The sequence below is a fragment of the Canis lupus genome, chromosome 17, assembly GCF_003254725.2.
Source record: "Canis lupus dingo isolate Sandy chromosome 17, ASM325472v2, whole genome shotgun sequence".
In the NCBI taxonomy this organism is placed as follows: domain Eukaryota; kingdom Metazoa; phylum Chordata; class Mammalia; order Carnivora; family Canidae; genus Canis; species Canis lupus.
This window is the reverse complement of record NC_064259.1, coordinates 55428248-55451482: the sequence shown is the minus strand read 5'-3', so window position 1 is coordinate 55451482 and position 23235 is coordinate 55428248. Positions and strand designations below refer to the sequence as shown.

The window sequence follows — 23235 nt, the reverse complement described above, 5'->3', positions numbered from 1 at the left end:
GTAACATTAATCACTCCCCTACATATGCAACTAAATTGGAATGTTGACTATATAACATATTAGGTACTTATTTATTTTTATTTCTTATTTTTGTGACTTATTTATTTTATTACTGGAAATTTGTACCTCTTAACCCTCTTCATCCATTCATTTTTGGGGGGTCCATTTTTGAATGCTGTATTCTGTTTCATCGGCCTATTTAATTATTCCTTTGCAAGCACCATACTATTTTAATTACAACAACTTTGTTGTAAGCTTAAATATGGAGTAGGCAAGAGCTGAATTCCACACTCCATTACTATGCAATAAACCTCAAAACAATGTGGCCTAATCTTGGTGAGCCTCCAGGCTTCTGGGTCTTGATGGTAAAAATATTACATGGCAAATCATTAAGTTTATTATTAGTTGCTGCTTAATTTTATTAATTTTTAAAAAATTATTTGGTTTTTCTCCTTTATTTTATTGATAATATTGAATTATGGAGATTTATTTAATAATATGAAAAATCTTTGCATTTCTAAATCAAACTCCTCTTTGATATTTCCTAAAGTTTAGTCCTCATCCCACATAATGGCATATATTATAATATATATATTATATATTATATATATATATATATTATATATATATTATAGTCTCTGGGGAGAGACTTAAAATACGTATGTCTTCATTCAATTTTTTTTTTTAAGATTTTATTTATTTATTCATGAGAGACACAGAGAGAGAGAGAGAGGCAGAGACACAGGCAGAGGGAAAAGCAGGCTGCATGCAGGGAGCCTGATGTAGGGCTTGATCCCAGAACTCCAGGATCACACCCTGGGCTGAAGGCAGGCGCTAAATCCCTGAGCCACCCAAGGGTCCCTCTTCATTCCATCTTAATTGCAGCTTTGTGAGTAGAATCTAGAAATTTTAATTTTCAATAAGCTTCTGGAGCCATCTTATGTACATCATAGAATAAGAATTACAGCATTTTTTCATTGTATGTTATTTTAGTAAATAACTGGGTTTGATCTGATAGTATTTTATCTAGAATTTCTGTGTCCATGATAAATGAAATTAGTCTATAGACTTTTGTGTTGCTATTAACAAGCATCAGTATTAAGATTAGTTTGGTTTTTAAAATAAATTAAGGAAGTTTGGCAGAGTTGCTGTATACAAGATTAACATGGAAAAAAAGTCATTGGAGTTCCTATTCAACAGCAATAACTAATTACAAAATGTAATAGAAAAGAAGTACCTCTGTGAGATTTCTGTTCATGTCTTTTGCCCATTTCATGATTGGATTGTTTGTTTCTTTGCTGTTGAGTTTAATAAGTTCTTTATAGATCTTGGAAACTAGCCCTTTATCTGATACGTCATTTGCAAATATCTTCTCCTATTCTGTTTGTTTTTTAGTTTTATTGACTGTTTCTTTTGCTGTGCAGAAGCTTCTTATCTTGATGAAGTCCCAATAGTTCATTTTTGCTTTTGTTTCTCTTGCCTTCGTGGATGTATCTTGCAAGAAGTTACTGTGGCCGAGTTCAAAAAGGATGTTGCCTGTGTTCTTCTCTAGGATTTTGATGGAATCTTGTCTCACATTTAGATCTTTCATCCATTTTGAGTTTATCTTTGTGTATGGTGAAAGAGAGTGGTCTAGTTTCATTCTTCTGCATGTGGATGTCCAATTTTCCCAGCACCATTTATTGAAGAGACTGTCTTTCTTCCAGTGGATAGTCTTTCCTCCTTTGTCAAATATTAGTTGACCATAAAGTTAAGGGTCCACTTCTGGATTCTCTATTCTGTTCCATTGTCTGTTTTTGTGTCAGTACCACACTGTCTTGATGACCACAGCTTTGTAGTACAACCTGAAATCTAGCATTGTGATGCCCCCAGCTATGGTTTTCTTTTTAAATATTCCCCTGGCTATTCAGGTCTTTTCTGATTCCACACAAATCTTAAGGTGATTTGTTCCAACTATCTGAAGAAAGTCCATGGTATTTTATAGGGATTGCATTAAATGTGTAAATTGCCCTGGGTAGCATTGACATTCACAATATTAATTCTTCCTATCCATGAGCATTCCATGTATTCCAATCCAAAATATTCCATGATGGAATATTTTTCCATCTCTTTGAGTCTTCCTCCATTTCTTTCAGAAGTGTTCTGTAGTTTTTAGGGTATAGATCCTTTACCTCTTTGGTTAGGTTGATTCCTAGGTATCTTATGCTTTTGGGTGCAATTGTAAATGGGATTGACTCATTAATTTCTCTTTCTTCAGTCTCATTGTTAGTGTATAGAAATGCCACTGACTTCTAGGCATTGATTTTGTATCCTGCCACACGGCCGAATTGCTGTATGAGTTCTAGCAATCTTGGGGTGGAGTTTTCTGGGTTTTCTATATACAGTATCATGTCATCTGCGAAGAGGGAGAGTTTGACTTCTTCTTTGCCAATTTGCCTTTTATTTCTTTTTGTTGTCTGATTGCTGAGGCTAGGACTTCTAGTACTAAGGTGAATAGTAGTGGTGAGAGTGGACATCCCTGTTGTGTTCCTGATCTTAGGGGAAAGGCTCCCAGTGTTTCCCCATTGAGAATGATATTTGCTGTGGGCTTTTCGTAGATGGCTTTTAAGATGCTGAGGAATGTTCCCTCTCTCCCTACACTCTGAAGAGTTTTGATCAGGAAAGGATGCTGTATTTTGTCAAATGCTTTCTCTGCATCTATTGAGAGGATCATATGGTTCTTGTTTTTTCTCTTGCTGATATGATGAATCACATTGACTGTTTTACGAGTGTTGAACCAGCCTTGCATCCCAGCACCCCCTTTCTTGCAAGAGAAACAAAAGCAAAAATGAGCTATTGGGACTTCATCTCAAGATAAGAAGCTTTTGCACAGTAAAAGAAACAGTCAACAAAACTAAAAGACAACCTACAGAATGGGAGAAGATGTTTGCAAATGACGTATCAGAGAAAGGACTAGTATCCAAGATCTATAAAGAACTTATTAAACTCAACAGCAAAGAAACAAACAATCCAATCATGAAATGGGCAAAAGACATGAACAGAAATCTCACAGAGGAAGACATAGACATGGCCACAAGCACACAAGAAAATGTTCCGCATCGCTTGCCATCAGAGAAATACAAATCAAAACCACAATGAGATACCACCTCACACCAGTGAGAATGTGAAAATTAACAAGGCAGGAAACCACAAATGTTGGAGAGGATGTGAAGAAAAGGGAACCCTCTTACACTGTTGGTGGGAATGTGAACTGGTGCAGCCACTCTGGAAAACTGTGTGGAGGTTCCTCAAAGAGTTAAAAATAGATCTGCCCTATGACCCAGCAATTGCACTGCTGGGATTTACCCCAAAGATACAGATGCAGTGAAACACTGGGACACCTGCACCCCGATGTTTATAGCAGCAATGTCCACAATAGCCGCACTGTGGAAGGAGCCTCGGTGTCCATCGGCAGATGAATGGATAAAGAAGCTGTGGTCTATGTATACAATGGAATATTACTCAGCCATTAGAAATGACAAATACCCACCATTTGCTTCAACGTGGATGGAACTGGAGGGTATTATGCTGAGTGAAATAAGTCAATCGGAGAAGGACAAACATTATATGGTCTCATTCATTAGGGGAATATAAAAAATAGTGAAAGGGAATAAAGGGAAAAGGAGAAAAATGAGTGGGAAATATCAGAAAGGGAGACAGAACATGAGAGACTTCTAATTCTGGGAAATGAACAAGGGATAGTAGAAAGGGAGGTGGGCAGGGGGTGGGGGTGACTGGGTGATGGGCACTGAGGGAGGCACTTGATGGGATGAGCACTGGGTCTTATTCTATATGTTGGCAAATTGAACACCAATAAAAAATAAGTTAAAAAAAAAAAAGAAAAAAGTACCATTCACAAAAGCAACGCAAACTGTAAGATGCCAAAAAAAAAAAAAAAAAAGAGACAAGCAAAATCTTTATGGAGAAAATTACAGCATATTATTGAGGCCATTTAACACTTAAATAAGTGAGAAAATATACCATGGTCATGGATGAAAACATTCAATTTAGGAAATGAAATATAAACTCAACATTACTCTTAAAAAAATCCCAATAGAGTTGTCATGAGCCTTGGAAAACTGATTCTAAAATTAATATAGAAAAACAAAGGGATAAGAGCTTTCTTTCAGATAGCATTTGACTGGCAAATTATATCTCTTTATTTTTCACCTGTCTGTGTGTTTATATTTTAAGTATGTCTCTTGTAAACAGGGACTATAAACTAGATTTTTTAAGAGATCATATCTGATTATCTTTCTTTTAGCAGGAAAGTTGAATCCATTTATATTTATTCTGATTAATTATATATTTGGAATTTCTTCAGTTGATGTAGTTTGTACATATTTCTTCAGCTGATGTAGTTTCTATTTTCCTGCCTTTTTTATGATCCTTTTTTCCTCATTTCTTACTTAATTTTATATTGAATTTATTTTTTCTTTTCATTTCCAGTCAGTTAGTGATGGGAACACAAATTTTAACCCTAATTAAGTGGAATCTTATCCTTCCACAAAAAAAAAAATTCTTTTTTTTATTAGTAGACTGATATTACAAAAGAAATTATACTCAATGATTTGTCAATAAAATATATGCAGAATTTACTTTCCTCACTTGCTACATAAGTACCTACATAATGTCCTTGATTTTGCTTCTTGACCCAAAAAGTCTAAAATATTAACTATCTGGCTCTTGACAGGAGAAGTTTAGAATGTATACATTCTATTTCTACTAGTGGTTATTCTAGAAATTCAATTTGTACACATAATTTAATGAAGTCTAAACTTAATAAAATATCTTTTCTTTCTTCTAGAATAATACAAGGAGTTATTAATATTATTTAAAATCTGCTTCTCCTCTCCCAACTTCTAAGTTTTATCTTGATTTTTCTTGTTCCAACAAATTAAACATTACTATTGTCAGGGCTTTACATAGTCAATGTTATTTAGCTTTAGCCTCACATTATTTGTTTTGTCATGCATTTCTTCTCACATTTTATATTTTGAGAGTGTTTCCTTTAAAACTTCTTGTTAGTAAGGGTTTGTTGTTATTAAACCTCAGTTTTTACTTAGCCAAGAAATGGCTTTATTTTACCCTTATTCTCTAAACATAGTGTTCATTTATAAAATAATCAGTTGATTTTTTTTTTATATATCTTCTTACTTCTCTCAAGGTATTGATCCCATTCCTAGTTGACATGGTAGTTATTAATAAGTTGTTGACCTAATTTGTCACTTCTTTATAGACAGTTTACCTTTTCTCTCCAGCTGCTTTGAAAACACAAAGTGGTGTGCTAGCAAATGTTTAGGAATAGCTCTCTAGGAAAAAAAAATATCATCTATCTATATAAGTTTATTCTTAATTTTACAGATAATGTTGTAGGTAGAGCACCCAACTTACAAACAATAAAACATATACAACTTTTTGTTGCAAATTCCATTTAGCCAGTTGATCCTCATAAAATGCTTTCACTGATTTTTAGTAAGCCCTTGTATCCTTAGCCAACCTATGATATAATCAACAAACAACTGCCATTCCAATATGAATGTTGATTGGTGTTTTCATTGACATGAACAAGTATGACAAAAATGGACAAGGGAATAGGTCTCATTCACCAGCAACATGAGCAACTTCTTTGCTGAATCAGATCATTTTTAAATACTAGAATATTTCCTCAATTTTCTGTACTAGTTATAATGTAACAGCTCCAAACATGACACTTTTAAATTTCATCTGCATTATTAACATTTTCTCTGTCACTTTCATAAGTTTAGATAACCAACTGTTCGTTGGTCCCTGATTTGTAGCATTTGCTGATAAGTGTAGTGTAAATACTGTCATCAAGGTTGTATTTAGGCTCTCAATATGACATCACTGAATACAGAATGAGAAGCAATATATAGTAGCACACCACTATATTGTATTTCTATGATATATACCGTTGATATAAATAATCTCAAGAGCATAGATAATAGGGACATGTAATAAAATAATTAAGAAGATGCTAAGTTATGGGGCACCTGGGTGGCTCAGTGGTTGAGCATCTGCCTTTGGCTCAGGCCATGATCCCAGGGTCCTGGGATCAAGTCCTGCTTGGGGCTTCTAGTGGGGAACCTGCTTCTCTGTCTGCCCATGTTTCCACCTCTCTCTGTGCCTCTCATGAATAAATAAATAAAATCTTTAAAACAAACAAAAAAAGAAGATGCTAAATTTTGAGTATTTGATATCTTTGTTTTTAATATTTTATTTGTGCATTTATATAATTTAATTTCAAATAATGGTTGTGGTTAACAATCAGCTGATAAAATTCTGGAAAATTTAACAGTAAATTCTTTCAAGTCAACATGGGCTAGGTCTAGCACTCCACCGTTTTTGTTTTTGTTTTTTAATTTAAATTCAATTTAATTAACGTATACTGTATTATAGTTTCAGAGGTAGAATTCAGTGTTCATCAGTTGCATACAACACCCAATGCTCATTACTTTCAAATGCCCTCCTTAATGCTTATCATCCATTTACCCCATCCTTCCATCCACCTCCCCTCCTGCAGCCCTCAGTTTGTTCTCTGTAGTTAAGAGTCTTTTATGGTTTGCCTCCCTCTCTCATTTCATCTTATTTTTTATTTTATTTTTCCTTTCCTTCCCCTATGTTCATCAGTTTTCTTTCTTAAATTCCACATATGAGTGAAATCATATAGTATTTGTCTTTCTTTGACTGAGTTATTTTGAAATCAGCACATCACTGTTACTTCTTGCTTTTAACTCATTGACTTTACCAGATGTTAGGATCCATGTCTTTCATCAACTTTGGAAATGGCTTGGCAATTATCTATTCAAATACTGCCTTTTCTGGGGCATCTGGGTGGCTCAGTTGGTTAAGCACCTGCCTTTGGCTCAGCTCATGATCCCAGGGCTCCCTGCTCAGTGGGGAGCCTGCTTCTCCCTCTCCCTCTGCCTGCTGTTCTCCTTGCTTGTGTTCTCTCTCTCTCTGTGTCAAATAAATAAATAAAATCTTTTTTAAAAAATGCTGCCTTTTCTAAAGTTTTATACCATTTCCAAGAGAGCTTTCAAATTCATCTTATTTATTTGTTTTCTTTAAATTCAATTAATTAGCATATAGTGCATTGTTAGTTTCAGAGGTAGAATTTAGTGATTCATCATATGCATATAACACCCAGTGCCCATTACTTCAAGTGCTCTCCATGATGCCCATCACCCAATTACACCATCCTTCCACCCACCTCCCCTCCAGCAACCCTCAGTTTGTTTCCTATAGTTAAGAGTCTCTTATGGTTTGTCTCCCTCTCAGATTTCATCTTTTTTTTCCCTCCTTTCCCCTATTCACCTTCTTATTTTTGATACTTTCTTGTTTCCTATTTATACTTTGGTTACTTCTTTCTCTTTGGGCAAATTAAAGATTAAGCAGATTAAAATACTTATTTTATATCCTCTATTTGATAATTCCAATATCTCCAGTCTTTGCAGAGATGTCTTCATAGTATGTGTCCTCTTCAGATTCTTGCTTTTGGCTTACTTCCTCATGTCTTGTGATTTTAATTTGTGAACTTATATCCACCCATGATGTTTTTAGAATACATTTTTAAGGTGATGTCTATTTGGCCACAAATATATGTTAATATAGGCTTGTGGTTAGTTCTCAGGGGAGACTCCCCCTACCCCTCCTCACCTTTAACACAATGCTAAGGAAGCAAGCTAGCATTCATGGTTTTCCTCTATAAGGAAAGATATTTTTTAGTTCACCCAACAAAGGTGTCATTTTTAAAAATACCTTCTCTATTCAGAGGTCTCTGATCTGATCTCTCAGGTTATTGCTCTAGTCCCTGCAACCCATTAAAACTCCAGTTCTAGGCTGTCAAGAATGGGCAGATAGCCCTCGGAAACTTCTGTCCTCAGGGCTCATGTTTCTTACTGGATTAGTGCTTTCTTGTATCTTTTAATTTGTTGCCAGCTTTGTTACACATTATAATTTTACCTATCATTTTTGAAATACTTTTTGCCAGGAATGTTTCTTTGAACATCTGATCCACCATATTGCTGATTAACCATGTTCAGGACCTAAATTGGGGATTGGACTCATGTAGAAAAGAATAGGAAGCAATTAAGAGAGACCAGCTAAGAGGCTAATGTAATAGTTCAGATAAAGATGAGACCTGAATTAAGGAGAATTGCAACAGAAGGTGAAAGAGGAAGCTGAGTAAAGAAATCTCTAAAAAGCTTTTTGGCAGGGTGTGGTACACAGAAGTTGGGTGAGAGAAGAGAATCAAAGGTAACTCCAAGGTTTCTAGCTCAGTATCTTAAATTGTCAAAGATACTACTTTCAGAAAGCATGTGAAATACTCTCCAAGATGAACCTGAAAGGGATCTAATTTGTTTCAAAATCCTGTTATTTTTTTTTTTAATGTGTTTACAGGCATGGAAAGAAGAACAAGATCGATTAGCAGAAGAAGAGCGCTTACGGGAAGAAAAAAAAGCAGAAAAGAAAAGTAAGGAAGCTAGTAAAAAGAAAGGAAAGGAAAAGGTAGAGAAAGAAGACAGTAGGGCTTTGAAGAAAAAATCGTTTTTCAAGGAGAAATCTAAAGAAGAACAAATGAGGATTCCAGAAGTAACAGAGGAACCTCTCCTGGAACCAGAACCTGAGATTGTTTATCCGGTAAAATCTGTGTTCTAAAAAGCTTCCTTACTAGTTGTTTTGGGAGAAACAAGCTTCTGCAGAAACACAAGGTTCCCAATCTTCACTGACATGTCAGAAGGCCTTGGAATTTCTTCTAGCATAGATGATTCAGACCCATACTCCACCCTCCAATACCTAGGACCTTCTTTGTAGCCAGTCACCAAGATAGTAATACCCTCAGGCCAGTTTTTCTTGAGTGCCATGAAACTAGGTTACTAAGGGCCAGAAAGTGGAGATTTGACACAAAAGCATTCATTTAGGTTAATGTAAATAAGCAACTGTGAAAGGTCAAAGTGAACACAAAGTTTGGCTCTATTTGTCTCAGATGACAGGTCTTGCAGAGTAGGCATCCACGTATTTTTCTTGTGGGATTTGGTAAAACCTTCCCTTTGCCGGCCTGTCCCTCAAGCAGTCTTATGAGGAGAACCTAATGGGAAAGAGATGGACAGAAATGTAACAGCCTATGTCCATTGTAGCTGCTATGCTAAGTTCATTCTTGAGTGTTAGCATGCATCACAATTACTTGGAGCTCTATTTGCAACACTTAAAAAAAATCTTTACCATATTAAGTGTCAAGAAAAAAAGTATAAAGTGTCAATATTCCTCAATATATCAGTTCACTTTACACAGAAAATTAACAGCCAATGAAAGAGATATTGATGTCTTCTCCCACTGCTTTTCAATAATACAGTGATTTGATTTGCACTAGCTGTAAGGGTGAACAGATTTTAAAATCATGGACCTCCTTTAATTTTGCCCTTGTAACGTCACAGAAGATGCTAAAGATAATATGGACAATGTACTCTGAGTCTACAAAGTGACAGACATTCATTTGGCAGAAATTAAGCTTATAGCAACTTTAATTGGCTCACATTGGTGAATTTATTTTTGTCAATTACAGTTCCACATTCAAAACATTTGGGGAATATAAAAAATAGTGAAAGGGTATAAAGGGGAAAGGAGGAAAAATGAGTGGGAAATATCAGGGAGGGAGACAGAACATGAGAGACTCCTAACTCTGGGAAGTGAACTAGGGGTGGTGGAAGGGGAGGTGGGCGGGGGGGTGGGGGTGACTGGGTGACAGGCACTGAGGTAGGCACTTGACGGGATGAGCACTGGGTGTTATTCTATATGTTGGCAAATTGAACACCAATAAAAATAAATTTATAAAAACAAAACAAAACATGATGTTTTCCCTTCTAGTTTCGTGGATACAATATGGGAGATATACCCATCCAAATCTCAGGAACAAATTCTTATCTGTATCCTTCAGATGGAGGGCAGATTGAAGTTGAGAAGACAACATTTGAAAAAGGTACATTTTAAAACCAGCTGGTCAACAGCTTGGAAGATACTAACCCATTTCAGATCATCTTGGGGCCTTGTACCCTTGGGGGTGATAAGGGAGAATGGTAATGTGCCCACTATGGTTCATTATGTGCCATATTTAGCATTTTCAGACCTCACATTCTTCTGTTACAATTGACTGCAGGGCACAGGCCAGCTGAGAGGTTAGCTGGGACACACTGTTATGAACATTCCCGTTCTAAAAATCTTAAAATATTTTTATACAATTGGGAAATATTATAGTAGTCACTACAATGAGCAAATAGTTAACTAGCAATATTAATTACAACACATAGTGTTACTCAGAAACCAAGCACATACTGTGAGTGTAGAGCAAATTTCTGGTTGGGGCTCTAGAGCACAGAGCATAGGGGTCTGCTGTTGAGGTCCGGTTATTTCAGCTACAGAGAAGTTGCCTCTGGATTCAGAAGTCTTTGAGTGGGAGAGGAGTCTAACGGATGCACTGAGGAGGACCCAGTCTGGAAATAACCTCTAAAGAAAATGCACAGTTCTTCCCAACAAGCAGATCTGGGCTCTAGGGAACCTATCAGGGACATCTTGCAGGGCTGATCTTTCCACTGTGTACCTTTTAAAGATCTCTCAGGTGGATTCGAAAACCTGAGCTTTATTTGATACCTTATTTTCTCTGAGAGCTGTGCAGAGGTCAATGTGGAGGGAATTTGAGCAGGACCCTGTTTAATGTCCACAAAGTTATGCCCCCTGGCAAGGGGCAACACGGGCTTCTCTTACCCCCACACTCTGCCTGACACCAGCCTTACCCCTTCTCACTCCCTATCATTCTCCCCTCCTTGCCTCCCTCTCTCTATCCCTCTCTCCTTCCTTCTTTCTTTCTAGTCATTTAATATCTATCAATTTAACAAGGAAGTCATTGCAAAAGTTAGATGCTGTTACCTATGTGAAATCATGGCTCAACTGGAAGCATCATTAGGTAGTCACTGCCATATTGAACAAAAGATCACACCAACAATTTTTAGAATAAAAAGGCCTGAATGTTATTCAAATTATTTAAACAAAGGTTAGTGGTGCAACTTACATTAAATGTCACACCATTTTATTATATACTGTTGTTTATTTAAAACATGACAAGGATTGCTATTAATATATAGGTATATATATTTATTTACATTATCATATGTTTTAATATTTGATATTTTGAATATCATCCTTGGGCACAGGGTACAATTAGTAGTAATTAAAAATGGAACTCAGAATCACATAACTGAGAAAACTACTGGACTCAGTTTTATAATGCTGTGCCCTATTTTTCATAACCATTCCTTGCTCTTTTGAGATTTGTTTATGCATATGTTTGTCAGTTTCAGGTAGGTCACAGTAAATACAGTATTTTCATCTTAATCCTATCAATTTTGACAGAAGATAGCTCAATCAAGGTTGAAAAGAATAAGCTGGATAAAAAAAAGAAGAAAAAAGCTGAGAAAGGAGACAAAAAAATGAATCAGAACACTAGAAGAGGGAATGTGCCTTTCAAAAAAATCTTATTTGTTGGTACTAACAATAACAACTACTATAGTTAATGTTGATGTGATTCTTTATAAGCTGTAAATCCCTTTCACATCTACTAACTAATGGGATTAATCATCAAGTTGAGTATAGGTGTACATTAGCCTCAGCCAATGTATTTCCTCTTCTATAATTTGATTAGAAAATCTGCAAACATATTCCTGAAAACATGCCATTTATTTCTGGGATTCCACTGTCACTTTATTCCTTTAGGCATCTTTTTGTAAATCAATGATGTTGGTAGGTGTTTCCATTCCCTGACTTATATTCTGTGCCGCATTATTTAGATGTCTTGTCAAGGACCTGAATGGAGTGTCACCATCAGCCCATCCTCTATCCTATGATTTTCCCCAGGGCCAACTTTTATCAAAGTGACAGTGAAAAAGGACAAGCACACTTTTATAATTCATTTAAAAGACCCTAAGAAAATTGTGAAAAAGGAAAAAAAAGAAGAGGATTATTCTTCAGAAGATGTGAAAGAAGAAAGAGAGGAAGAGCAGAATCTTGAAACAGGTAAGCAGCTGCATCTCTGTGTCAGTGGAGGTTAATACTTCATCAATGCGTCAGACCCATTCCTCTGACAGCAACACACGTGCGTCTCTTGCACTAAGCATATGTAATTTTTCCAGAAGGTTGGGGAAGTGTTTTGCCATTCTACTTATATACATTTTCCCTAAGGTAACGTGTACCTCCACTGCATACACAGCACATGTATGGTGGGCTGTCTACTTTGATTTGCCCCTCTGGAGGCCCAGCTTTTGATTCCAGTTGTCATACAGAGTTTATATAGCTGGCTACCTTTGTGTAGCAACATTGAGTTTGCAATGTGCATTCTGGCCTGAATTTTCTTTTACACAACGTGTACCAAGTGCTGTCTCTAGGACTCAGGGCCTCATTAATTGATTTCTACTCAAGTTTTAGCTTTTCTCCAATATTCACTACAAATGCTGAGGTTTCCTTCTGTGCTCAATCACTTAGTCCTTCCCATGGTATCAAATTTCTTAGGCTGTAAAGACAAGAGAAAAATCCTACATTTGGTCTTGATAGTCTCTACTTGCTACTTGCAGGTAGATGTCCATTGATTATACACCATGAAACTAACTGATAACACTACTTAACATCTCCAGGAAACATCCCCTGAGGAAACTAAATGCTTCCTGTCCAATGTGACATGGGTTATACCAGCAAAAGGAGAAGAGTCAGTTAATACGATGTTTTAAACTCAAATTAGTTATAAGACATATAACTAAATCTTACTAATAAATTAATTCAGTTATGGTTAGTATTTTCCAAACTTAAGAACACAATGTTTGACAAGTTTGAACGTACCCAAGAACTTAAAACAGAAATTTTTAAATTACTTTTCTTTGTTCTGCTTGATATAAGAATATTTGTTTTTTATAAAAAATCAGGAATATAAGAATATTAAATATGATTACATTTGCCCCTAATTCTACCACCAGTAACCGTATTGTATATTGTATATTTCTTACTTTATCACCATGAACATTTTCCTATTCATTAAATATTCTTTGAAAAAAACCTTTTTTTAAAAAAAGATTTTATTTATGTATTCCTGAGAGACACACAGAGAGAGAGACAGAGACATAGGCAGAGGTGATCCTCTCCTCAAGGGGAGCCTGATGCAGGACTCGATCCCAGGACCCCAGAATCACGACCTGAGCCAACCACTGAGCCACCCAGGTGCCCCCAAAACAAACTTTTCTAATGATTTCATAATAATTCATTGGTATATGCATATATCAATAATTTAATTAATTGTACCTATGTTTTTATTTACATGGTTTCTACTTTGCACTGTTTTGCTTACAATTCTTTTTAATAAAATAGAAATGTCCTTGATTTGAATTTGTCTTTTAGAAGTATCAGATACAGAGGATAAAGTTGTCAGCAAGTTTGGATCTTTTTCTGCCACCTTAGAAAATGGGATCTGCCTCTCAATAAGTTACTATGGACCAAGTGGAATGGCACCAGGTAAAATAAGCATGACAGCAAAGACAAGTGTCTCGTGACCAAGGGCATCTGCTCATTCTCAATCTGCTCTTGTTGATAAACATGTTTTGACTTAATGCCCCTCTTTTCCTGAAAGGTGGGAATATATGTGTAAGTGTGTACATGTATGTGTGTGTTTATATGTATGTACATATATAATCTTTCATACATAGAAAATAACAGTGCTTTGACATTTGAAACAGAATTTGTAAGAAGTTACTATGGCCGAGTTCAAAAAGGGTGTTGCCTGTGTTCTTCTCTAGGATTTTGATGGAATCTTGTCTCACATTTAGATCTTTCATCCATTTTGAGTTTATCTTTGTGTATGGTGAAAGAGAGTGGTCTGGTTTCATTCTTCTGCATGTGGATGTCCAATTTTCCCAGCACCATTTATTGAAGAGACTGTCTTTCTTCCAATGGATAGTCTTTCCTCCTTTATCGAATATTAGTTGCCCATAAAGTTCAGGGTCCACTTCTGGATTCTCTATTCTGTTCCACTGATCTATGTGTCTGTTTTTGTGCCAGTAGTGAAAGGGAATATAAGGGAAGGGAGAAGAAATGTGTGGGAAATATCAGAAAGGGAGACAGAACGTAAAGACTGCTAACTCTGGGAAACGAACTAGGGGTGGTAGAAGGGGAGGAGGGCGGGGGGTGGGAGTGAATGGGTGACGGGCACTGGGGGTTATTCTGTATGTTAATAAATTGAACACCAATAAAAAATAAATTAAAAAAAATGAAACAGAATTTGTCATATATATAATTATACATGTAATCACATATACATAAAAATTATATATGTATATTTCCATTATCCTTGTTAACTAACCCAGGAAAATAAGTCTGTTAGTTGGTGCCCCCCAAAAAAACATGATTTCTCAAGAAATTCTATTGGTTTTCCACATAATAATATTTGTATGAATCCTGTGACTTCTCAGTGTGCTTCAAAATTTAACAGTCTTAAAGGAGCCATTCATTGGACATCTTGAAGGATTTCTTTACCCCACATTTAATGAACAAATTCTCTAACTGAAAGCTATTTCCTTACAAATCACAAAATAATATATCATTTAACCAAGAACCAATTAGGAAATTTCGTGGGTTCCCATGCATTTTACAGAGATCTAAGCACACAGATTAAAAAAAAAAAAAAAAAAGCTTTACAAAATCAAAAGATAATCCCTGTGTTATATAGCCTTAAAACTATGTATAGATTATGGTGATCCAACTGTCTGCCTTACTATGTACCTCCTTTTCTGGAGAAACAATATTCCACTGGATCATCATTATAATCATTTTCTACCTTGTACAAAATATTGTAGTACTCTAGTGAGTTAGAGAGTCTATTAAATTTGTTAGTATTTTTGCTTTATTTGGGATTTTGTCTTTTAATTTTATATTTGGGTTGTTTCCAAGCCAGCACTTGAAGTCATTCTGTGCCTAACAAATTATGTATTAAATCCATTATCACACACAGTCACTAAGAAATTCTATCCCTTCTGACCACAGTTTATCATGATTTCATATTAAAATATTTACATTCTACTTTCTATCAACTATATTGCTGCTGTTTCCTCAGTGATTTCCTTATTCTTGATTTAATCCTTAAGTTATTATGCAATTATTACATTTAAAACAGATGTTCCTAATCTCACATTTATGAATCCTGCATTTGAAAATGTTTATAGTGTGAAAAAAATAGAAAGGCATTCCAATGCTCATGGATTAGAAGAACCACTGTTGTTAAAATGTCTATACTACCTAATGCAATCTACACTTTTAATGAAATCCCTATCAAAATACTATCTGCATTTTTCACACAGCTAGCACAAACAATCCTAAAATATGCATAGAACACAAAAGGCCCCAAATAGCCAAAACAATCTTAAAAAAAAAAAAAAAGCAAAGCTGGGGGCATCACAATTCCAGACTTCAAGTTATATTACCAAGCTGTAGTCATCAAAATAGTATGGTACTGGCACAAAAATAGACATATATCATCAATGAAACAAGATAGAAAACCCAGAAATTGACCCACAACTATTCTTAGACAAAGCAGGAAAGACTATCCAATGGGGAAAAGACAGTCTTCCAACAAATGTTGCTGAGAAAATGGACAGCAACATGCAGAAGAATGAAACTCAATCACTTCCTTATACCATACACAAAAATAAATTCAAAATGGGAAATGTCTAAATGTGAAACAGAAAACTATCAAAATCCTGGAGAACACAGGCAGCAACATCTTCAACCTCAGCCACAGCAACTTCTTACTAGACATGTCTCCAGAGGCAAGGGAAACAAAAGCAAAAGTGAACTATTGGGACTCCTTCTGCACAGCAAAGGAAACAATCAACAAAACTAAAAAGCAACCTTTGGAATGAGAGAACATATTTGCAAATGACATATCTGATAAAGGGTTGGTATCCAAAATCTATAAAGAACTTATGAAACTCAACACCCCAAAAACAAATAATCCAGGTAAGAAATGGGCAGACGATATGAACAGACATTTTTCCAAAGAAAACATCCAGATGGCAAACAGACACATGAAAGGATGTTCAACATCACACGTCATTGGGTAAAAACGAGTCAAAACTACAATAAGATGTCACCTCACACCCGTCAGAATGGCTGAAATTAACAACACAGAAAACAACAGATGTTGGCAAGGATGCAGAGATAGAGGAACCCTCTTACAGTGCTGGTGGGAATGCAAACTGGTACAGCCACTGTGGAAAACAGTATGGAGATTCCTCAAAAAGCTAAAAATAGAACTACCCTGATCAAGCAATTGCACTATCAGGTATTTACCCAAAGAATACAAAACTACTAATTCGGAGAGATATACACAACCCTGTGCTTATTGCATCATTATTTACAATAGCTAAATTATGGAAGCAGCTTAAGCGTCTATCAATAAATGAATGGATAAAGAAGATGTGCTATGTATATTTATGTATATATATTTGATATATACTTATTTTTGATATATATGTTATATATATTTGTAATACATATTTGTTTTAAATGGAATAATTGCATAATATAAAACATAAAAAGAATGAAGTCTCGCCATTTGCAACAACATGGATAGAGCTAAAGAGTATAATGCCAAGTGAAATAAATTAGTTGAAATATCATATGATTTCACTCATATGTGGAACCTAAGAAACAAAACAAAAGATCATATGGCACTAAAGAGAGAGAGGAAGAGAGAGAGGAAAACCAAGAAACAGACTCTTAACTATGGAGAACAAACTGTTACCAGAGAGGAGGTGGGTGGGAGAATGAATTAAATTCGTGATGGGAATTGAGGAGGGCATTTGCTGTGATGAGTACCGGGTGTTGTATGCAAGTGTTGAATCACTAAGTTGTATACCTGAAACTAATATTACACTGTATGTTAACTAGAATTTAAATAAAAACTTGAAAAAAAACTTCAAAAAAACCACAAATGGTGTTGGGAAAATGACAGCAACATACAAAAGAAAGAAACTGGACCATTTCCTTATACAATATACAGAAATAGATTCAAAATGGATTGAAGACCTAAATGTGAGGCCTGAAACCCTAAGAATCTGAGAGGAGAACACAGGCAGTACCTTCTTTGCTACACACAGGTGTAGCAACTTTTTTCTACATATGTCTCCTGAGGCAAGGAAAACAAAAGCAAAAAAATTAAACTATTGGGACTTCACCAAAATAAAAAACTTCTGCACAGCAAAGGAAACAGTCAACAAAACTAAAATGAAATAGGAGACGATATTTGCAAATGACATACCTGATAAGTATATGAAGAACTTACAAAAGTCAACACTCCAAAACAAATAATCCAATTTAAAATGGTGGAAGACATGAACAGACATTTCTCTGAAGAACACATACAGATGGTCAACAGGCATGTGAAAAGATGCTTATTATCACTTTCCATCAGGGAAATGCAAACCAAAACTATAATGACATATCACTTCATACCTGTCAGAATAGCTAAAATCAACAACACAAGAAACAACAGGTGTTGGCGAGGATGTGGAAAAAAAAGAAACACTCATAAACTGTTGGTGGGAATGCAGACTGGCACAGCCACTGTGGAAAACAGTATGGAGGTTCTTCAAAAAGTTAAAATAGAGCTACCTTATGATCCAGCAATCACACTACTAGGTATTTACCCAAAAGATACAAAAATACAAATTCAAAGGGATACATGCACTTCTATGTTTACAGCAGCATTATTTACAATAGCCAAGATATGGAAGCAGCCCAAGTATCCTTCAATTGATGAATGGATAAAGAAGATCTGGTATATATAAACAGTGAAATATTATTCAGCCATAAAATGAATGAAACAACATGGATGGAGCTAGAAAGTATAATGCTAAGTGAAATAAGCCAGAGAAAGACAAATACAATATAATTTCATTTGTATGTGGAATTTGAGAAAGAAAACAAATGAGCAAAGGGAGAACGAGGGGAAAGGACAAATCAAGAAACAAACTTTTTTTTAAGAAATAGACTCTTAACTATGGAGAAACAAACTTTTTTTTTTTAAAAAGAACTATACTCTTAACTATAGAGTACACACTGATGGTTACTAGATGGGAGGGAGTAAGGGGATGAGTTAAGCAGGTGATGGGGATTAAGGAGTGCACCTGTCATGATGAGCACAGGATGATGTATGGAACTGTTGAATTACTATATTGTATACCTGAAGCTAATATAACAGTGTATGTTAACTAACTGGAATTAAAATAAAACTCTAAAAAAGAAAATGTTTATGGTGTGAATAAAAAAGTAATGTTTTACTTCTTGTATATTATAAAAATATAATTTTTAAAAGATGCACATAATAGTACTATTTAAGAACTTGAGATTCTCTCTCTCCTGCTCCCTCTCCCCCTCCATTCTTTCCTCTCTCTCTCCCTCTTTCTCTCTCAAATAAATAAATAAATAAATATTTTTTAAAAATTCATTGTCTAATGGGAAAGAAAACATAAATAGAGAAATAATTGTAAAAGTGCTAGAAATTACATATAAACAGAGTACTGGGGACAGTTAGAAAGTACTTCAGAAAGTATAACATCTGAAATGGGACTTTAGAGATGAATGGTAACTATCCAGACAAAGTAACAAGGAAAGGTAATTCTAGACAGTAAGAACCATTTGTGTATAAACATACAATTGTGTAAAAGCATGGTGCCTACACAGAAAGGTGAAAAGTTGAATATGGCTGGACTGGTGGAATGTCAGCAGTGTATGCCCAGAAGATCAATGAGTATCAGAGGTGTTTAAGTAAGGGATGGGCAGGTGACATGATTGGATTTCATATTAGGAATATAATTTCAGTGATAGTTTGGAAAGTACACTGAAATGATGGTATTGGAGGTCTCATGCCAGTTTGGAAACTGCTGCAGAAAATCAGGTAAGAGAGCAATGAGAATATGAGGTAAGATAGGAATAGATAGGAGGGGTATTTCATTCAAGAGAAATATCTGATGGCTTGGTGACTGGTTGGATTTATGAGATCAGTCCAAAAGAGAAAATGCAAATATCTCACTAACTTGGAAAATGAGATGCTTGATTGTTAATTAAATGAGATCAAGTACATAGGAGAGTTTCCTTTCCTAGGAGAAGAGAGACTTACTGAGTTTGAAATGGTTCCAGTTCCTCAAGGGTGGGGGGGATGTCTAAAGGCAATTGGATATATGAATCTGATGCTGAGAAGAAAGGTCATGCCTTGAGATGTAAATTTTGGAGCCATCAGTGTGTAGATGCCAGTTGGAGCCCCAGTAGTGAGTGAGATACTCAGATCTACTATGTATAATAAAGGTACTCAGTCCTGGCTGTGTAGCACAATCATGTGTGATTTTTCACAAATATAAATGCCTGTGCCTCATCCCTAGAGTCTGATTCAATGGGTCAAGATGGGGGCCTGAGCTTTTTTAAAAAAATTCAATGAGTAATTATGAACAGCCAGAGTTGAGAACGTCTGTTGTGTAAGCACAAGGGAAAAACCCCTGGAACCTAATGACACTTAAGGATTCACAGAAGAGGAAGAAGCAGTAAAGGAGACAGAAAAAAATTGCCCAGAGAAGAAAGGGGAGATCCAGGTAGAGTATTATTCTGGAACCCAGAGGCGAATAGAATTCAAGATGCAAGTGACGCTCAGATGATTCTGACATAATTTCTTTAGAGATCAGCTCGCTTTTGAGAATTCTGACACTCCTTTTAGATCCAGAATAAAATCAGTCTTCTACAACTTCTAAAACTTATTTTTATCATCTCAACTAGAAAAACCTATTTCTTTTCTGAATTTCCTTATTTGTATCCCTTATTATTTTCCTATTTGATGTATCCTGGTATTAAAGCTATTTGAGTATAAATCTTATTTAGACTATTTTGGCTTCATAAGGTCTTTTATATATTCTTTTGTCATTATTACCCACTGCTTCAAATATTTTGCTTGTAAGAAACTCTCAATAGAGGCACCTGGGTGGCTCAATTGGTTAAGCGGCTGCCTTCAGCTCAGGTCATGATCTCCTGGTCCCTGGGGTCAGGCCCTGCATGGAGCTTCTGCTCAGCAGGGAGTCTGCTTCTCTCTCTCCCTCAGCTTCTCCCCCAGCTTGTGCTCTCTCACTCACTCGCGCTCTCTCTCTCAAATAAATAAAATCTTTTAAAAAAAGGAACATCTCAGTAAATATTTCTCAAATAGATAATTGTTGCCCTGTCTTTAGGAGTTCACAATCTAGATGGGAAGGCAAGAACATGTGAAAAGTGACTCAATCAAATATATCCAAGTATTAAGTACCTCAGATTTTTTAAATTCAATTCTGATTTTGAAATCAACTACATTACTCCTGAAGTCTATCTAACTGAAAAATTATATTAGGCAAGGTAAAAATTGTTGCCAACTGGTATAAATGTTTGCATGGCCACATGTTTGTGATGCAAACATTTATATGTTTATTTAACAAAGATATAAATATGAATGTAAAATTTACTTGTTGCCTCCTTTTTTTTTTTCTTTATAGAAGATAAGGATCCTACTTTGGAAGCCATGTTGAGTATCCCATCAGCTCTTACTACAACAGTAATTCCTCTTATAGTGACTGTTCCTCAAAGCAAAGTAAAAGGAAAAACAAAAGGTAAAGATAAACCCAAAGAAGTCTCTTAAAGAAGAGGAACACGCAAAAGAAGAAGAGAAAAAGGTGCATAGACTTGCCATGGATTTCTAAACTCTACTTCAACCTCAATTTTAACTTTTTTCAAATCATGAGTTATGCCAACAGTGTTATTTCAGTACATTTTGTTATTATGCAGATGCATTAACATTCCTTGAAGTTTCCATTTTGAATGAACAAGAAGAGATTTGCACACAGGAGTTGGATCTCTACATTAGGAGACATTTTGTCATACACAAACTGTCTCAGGTCTTTCATTCTAAACTCAGAATGAAGAATTCATTTTTTTTTCCACTCTAGTTCTTAGGTGTTCTTTGCTTTTGGTTGCTTAGGTTCCTACCATTCTCCAAATACTTTATTTTGTTTCATTAGATAAAGAACAGTTGAAAGAGGAATATCTCTAATTAAATAGTGAGAACACTTCCATTTGGTAGACTTGTGCTTGGTTATTGATGTGTTAAGAACTGAAGGCCAGCCCACTTCTGGTGAAAGAGCATGTCACCCTCAGCTTCTAACCTGCCACCAAATGCACACAGAGGCTTTGACTCCAAATGTGTTTCTAATGCAAGAATACAGATCAAAAGAATACAGACAAGAAGGAAACCACTGATGAAACATTTACTAGGACAGCTGAACAGTTTGTACAATGTACATATACTCAACTTATTAGAAAAAAAACATGTTAAAAAGTGATCAGGGATCTTGATTTCAGACCTTGGCCCTTTATTATTATTTATTTATTTATTTATTTATTATTATTTATTTATTTATTTATTTATTTATTTATTTTAGACCTTGGCCCTTTAAAAGTTAAGAGAGGGCAAATTGAATTTAAAAAAAATTTTTTTAAATAAAAGTTGTAGGGTTTGTATGTATGTTACTTGGCCTCTGCATCATATTTATTTAGCTATACTAGATGACTTTTCTCAAGTCAGGACACATGGCTCATATTTAGTAAAAATTCCACAATGTTAAGCAGAATAGGCCCAGATAACTCATTAATTTGACTGAAAGCAATTTGGTAGCAAACCAATCGGTTCTCCCACAATTTTTGAAAAGTGACTATAATGGGAGGGTAGGAGATAATTACTGAGTTTTTGTCTAACGATAGATTTGTTATGGCAGGTTCATATCTTTGAGCATTATTGTTCATTTTACAGAACTTCATAATTTTTTTCCTCTTAATATTGCTTTGTGTTTTTAATTGATTTTTAGCTAACTATTCAGATTTTATTATTTGTTGGTAACAAAGGCAGAACAACCTGAATGATCAATAGTAGAAGACTAGTTAAACTACAGATGCAGCAGTGGGGAATCAGTTGGAATGATTTTATTGGCTAACAAAAGAGAGCCAACAAGAAAAACAGAAATGATTATCATTAGGGGTTGGATGGAAGTAGCTAAATAACTTTCATTCTAGAGTACAAGTAACCAAAGAAGAGATTCAGGTAGAGTTAACCTAAAATTAACTAGGATTTTTTAAGTAGACACACCCAAACTTCAGTTATTTATAAATAATCTTTTTATGTCTTTTTTAAAAGTTGTTTTTACTTACTATAAAAGTAATGCATGCTTATTAAAGAAAAATAAGGACACATATCCTAACAGCAGAACATCTTTAACACCCAAATTTTAAAAGATACACCAAGTAAGTAGCGGGCATGTTGGTCAGCTGACACACACTTGCAAACAGAGGCATTTTTCAAGGCCACTTCAAGCCCCAATTCCTCCATCATCCTTTCTTAATTATTCTCATTAACTTTGGTACCTTCATTTTTTTTTTTTGAGGAGAAATGTGCTAACCATTTGGTACTATAATTTGTTTCACAAGTCTGTGTACCATTCTATGAGCAGAATATAAATTGCACAAAGATAGAGACTCATGCATCTTTATAGGTACTCCATTGCAGGGCTCACTGGTCCTGGGCAAGTCATATCTTAAACTCTCAGCAAGTGCTTGCCTAGTCATAATAAATCAGTAGCTCATTTAGAAAATGACAATTATTCATGTGTTAAATTATTTACAGGAAGAAGTAGAACCAGAACTTGTTTTACAAGAGACACTTAATGTTCCTACCTTCCAAAACCTAAATGTGTCTTGCCCCAAGTGGACTCCTTGTGACCTTCATTGGGCAAGAGTCTACAGGTGAGTGTTAGCCATGATGGGGCAGGGAGGGAGTAGGGCAAATAAAATCATATAGAAAACAGTTAAATCACCATTGAAAGTGTGTGTATTTTTCTACCAGTTAAAAATACTTGTTAATAATGAACAATTGGCTAATAATAACTGGTATTTTTTGAGCATTTACTGTGAGTCCAGCAATAAGTACTTAATATATATGAAAAATACAACTATTGCAAGCTAAATTCTAATAATCCCATTTTATGAAATAGATTGAGGCTTCAGGAAATTCGTTAGCTTGCCCACGGT

General features: G+C 35.3%; 1 protein-coding gene across 1 annotated transcript in view; it reads left to right on the top strand.

The window, feature by feature from the left end:
- SPAG17 (sperm associated antigen 17) overlaps positions 1-23235 on the top strand; it is a 220697-nt gene that overhangs the window by 116809 nt on the left and 80653 nt on the right. The window contains 8 exon segments of the mRNA XM_025453376.3: positions 8464-8703; positions 9928-10039; positions 11968-12126; positions 13495-13608; positions 20655-20788; positions 20790-20831; positions 22832-22906; positions 22908-22950. Of these exon segments, the coding sequence (XP_025309161.3) occupies positions 8464-8703; positions 9928-10039; positions 11968-12126; positions 13495-13608; positions 20655-20788; positions 20790-20831; positions 22832-22906; positions 22908-22950 (919 nt within the window).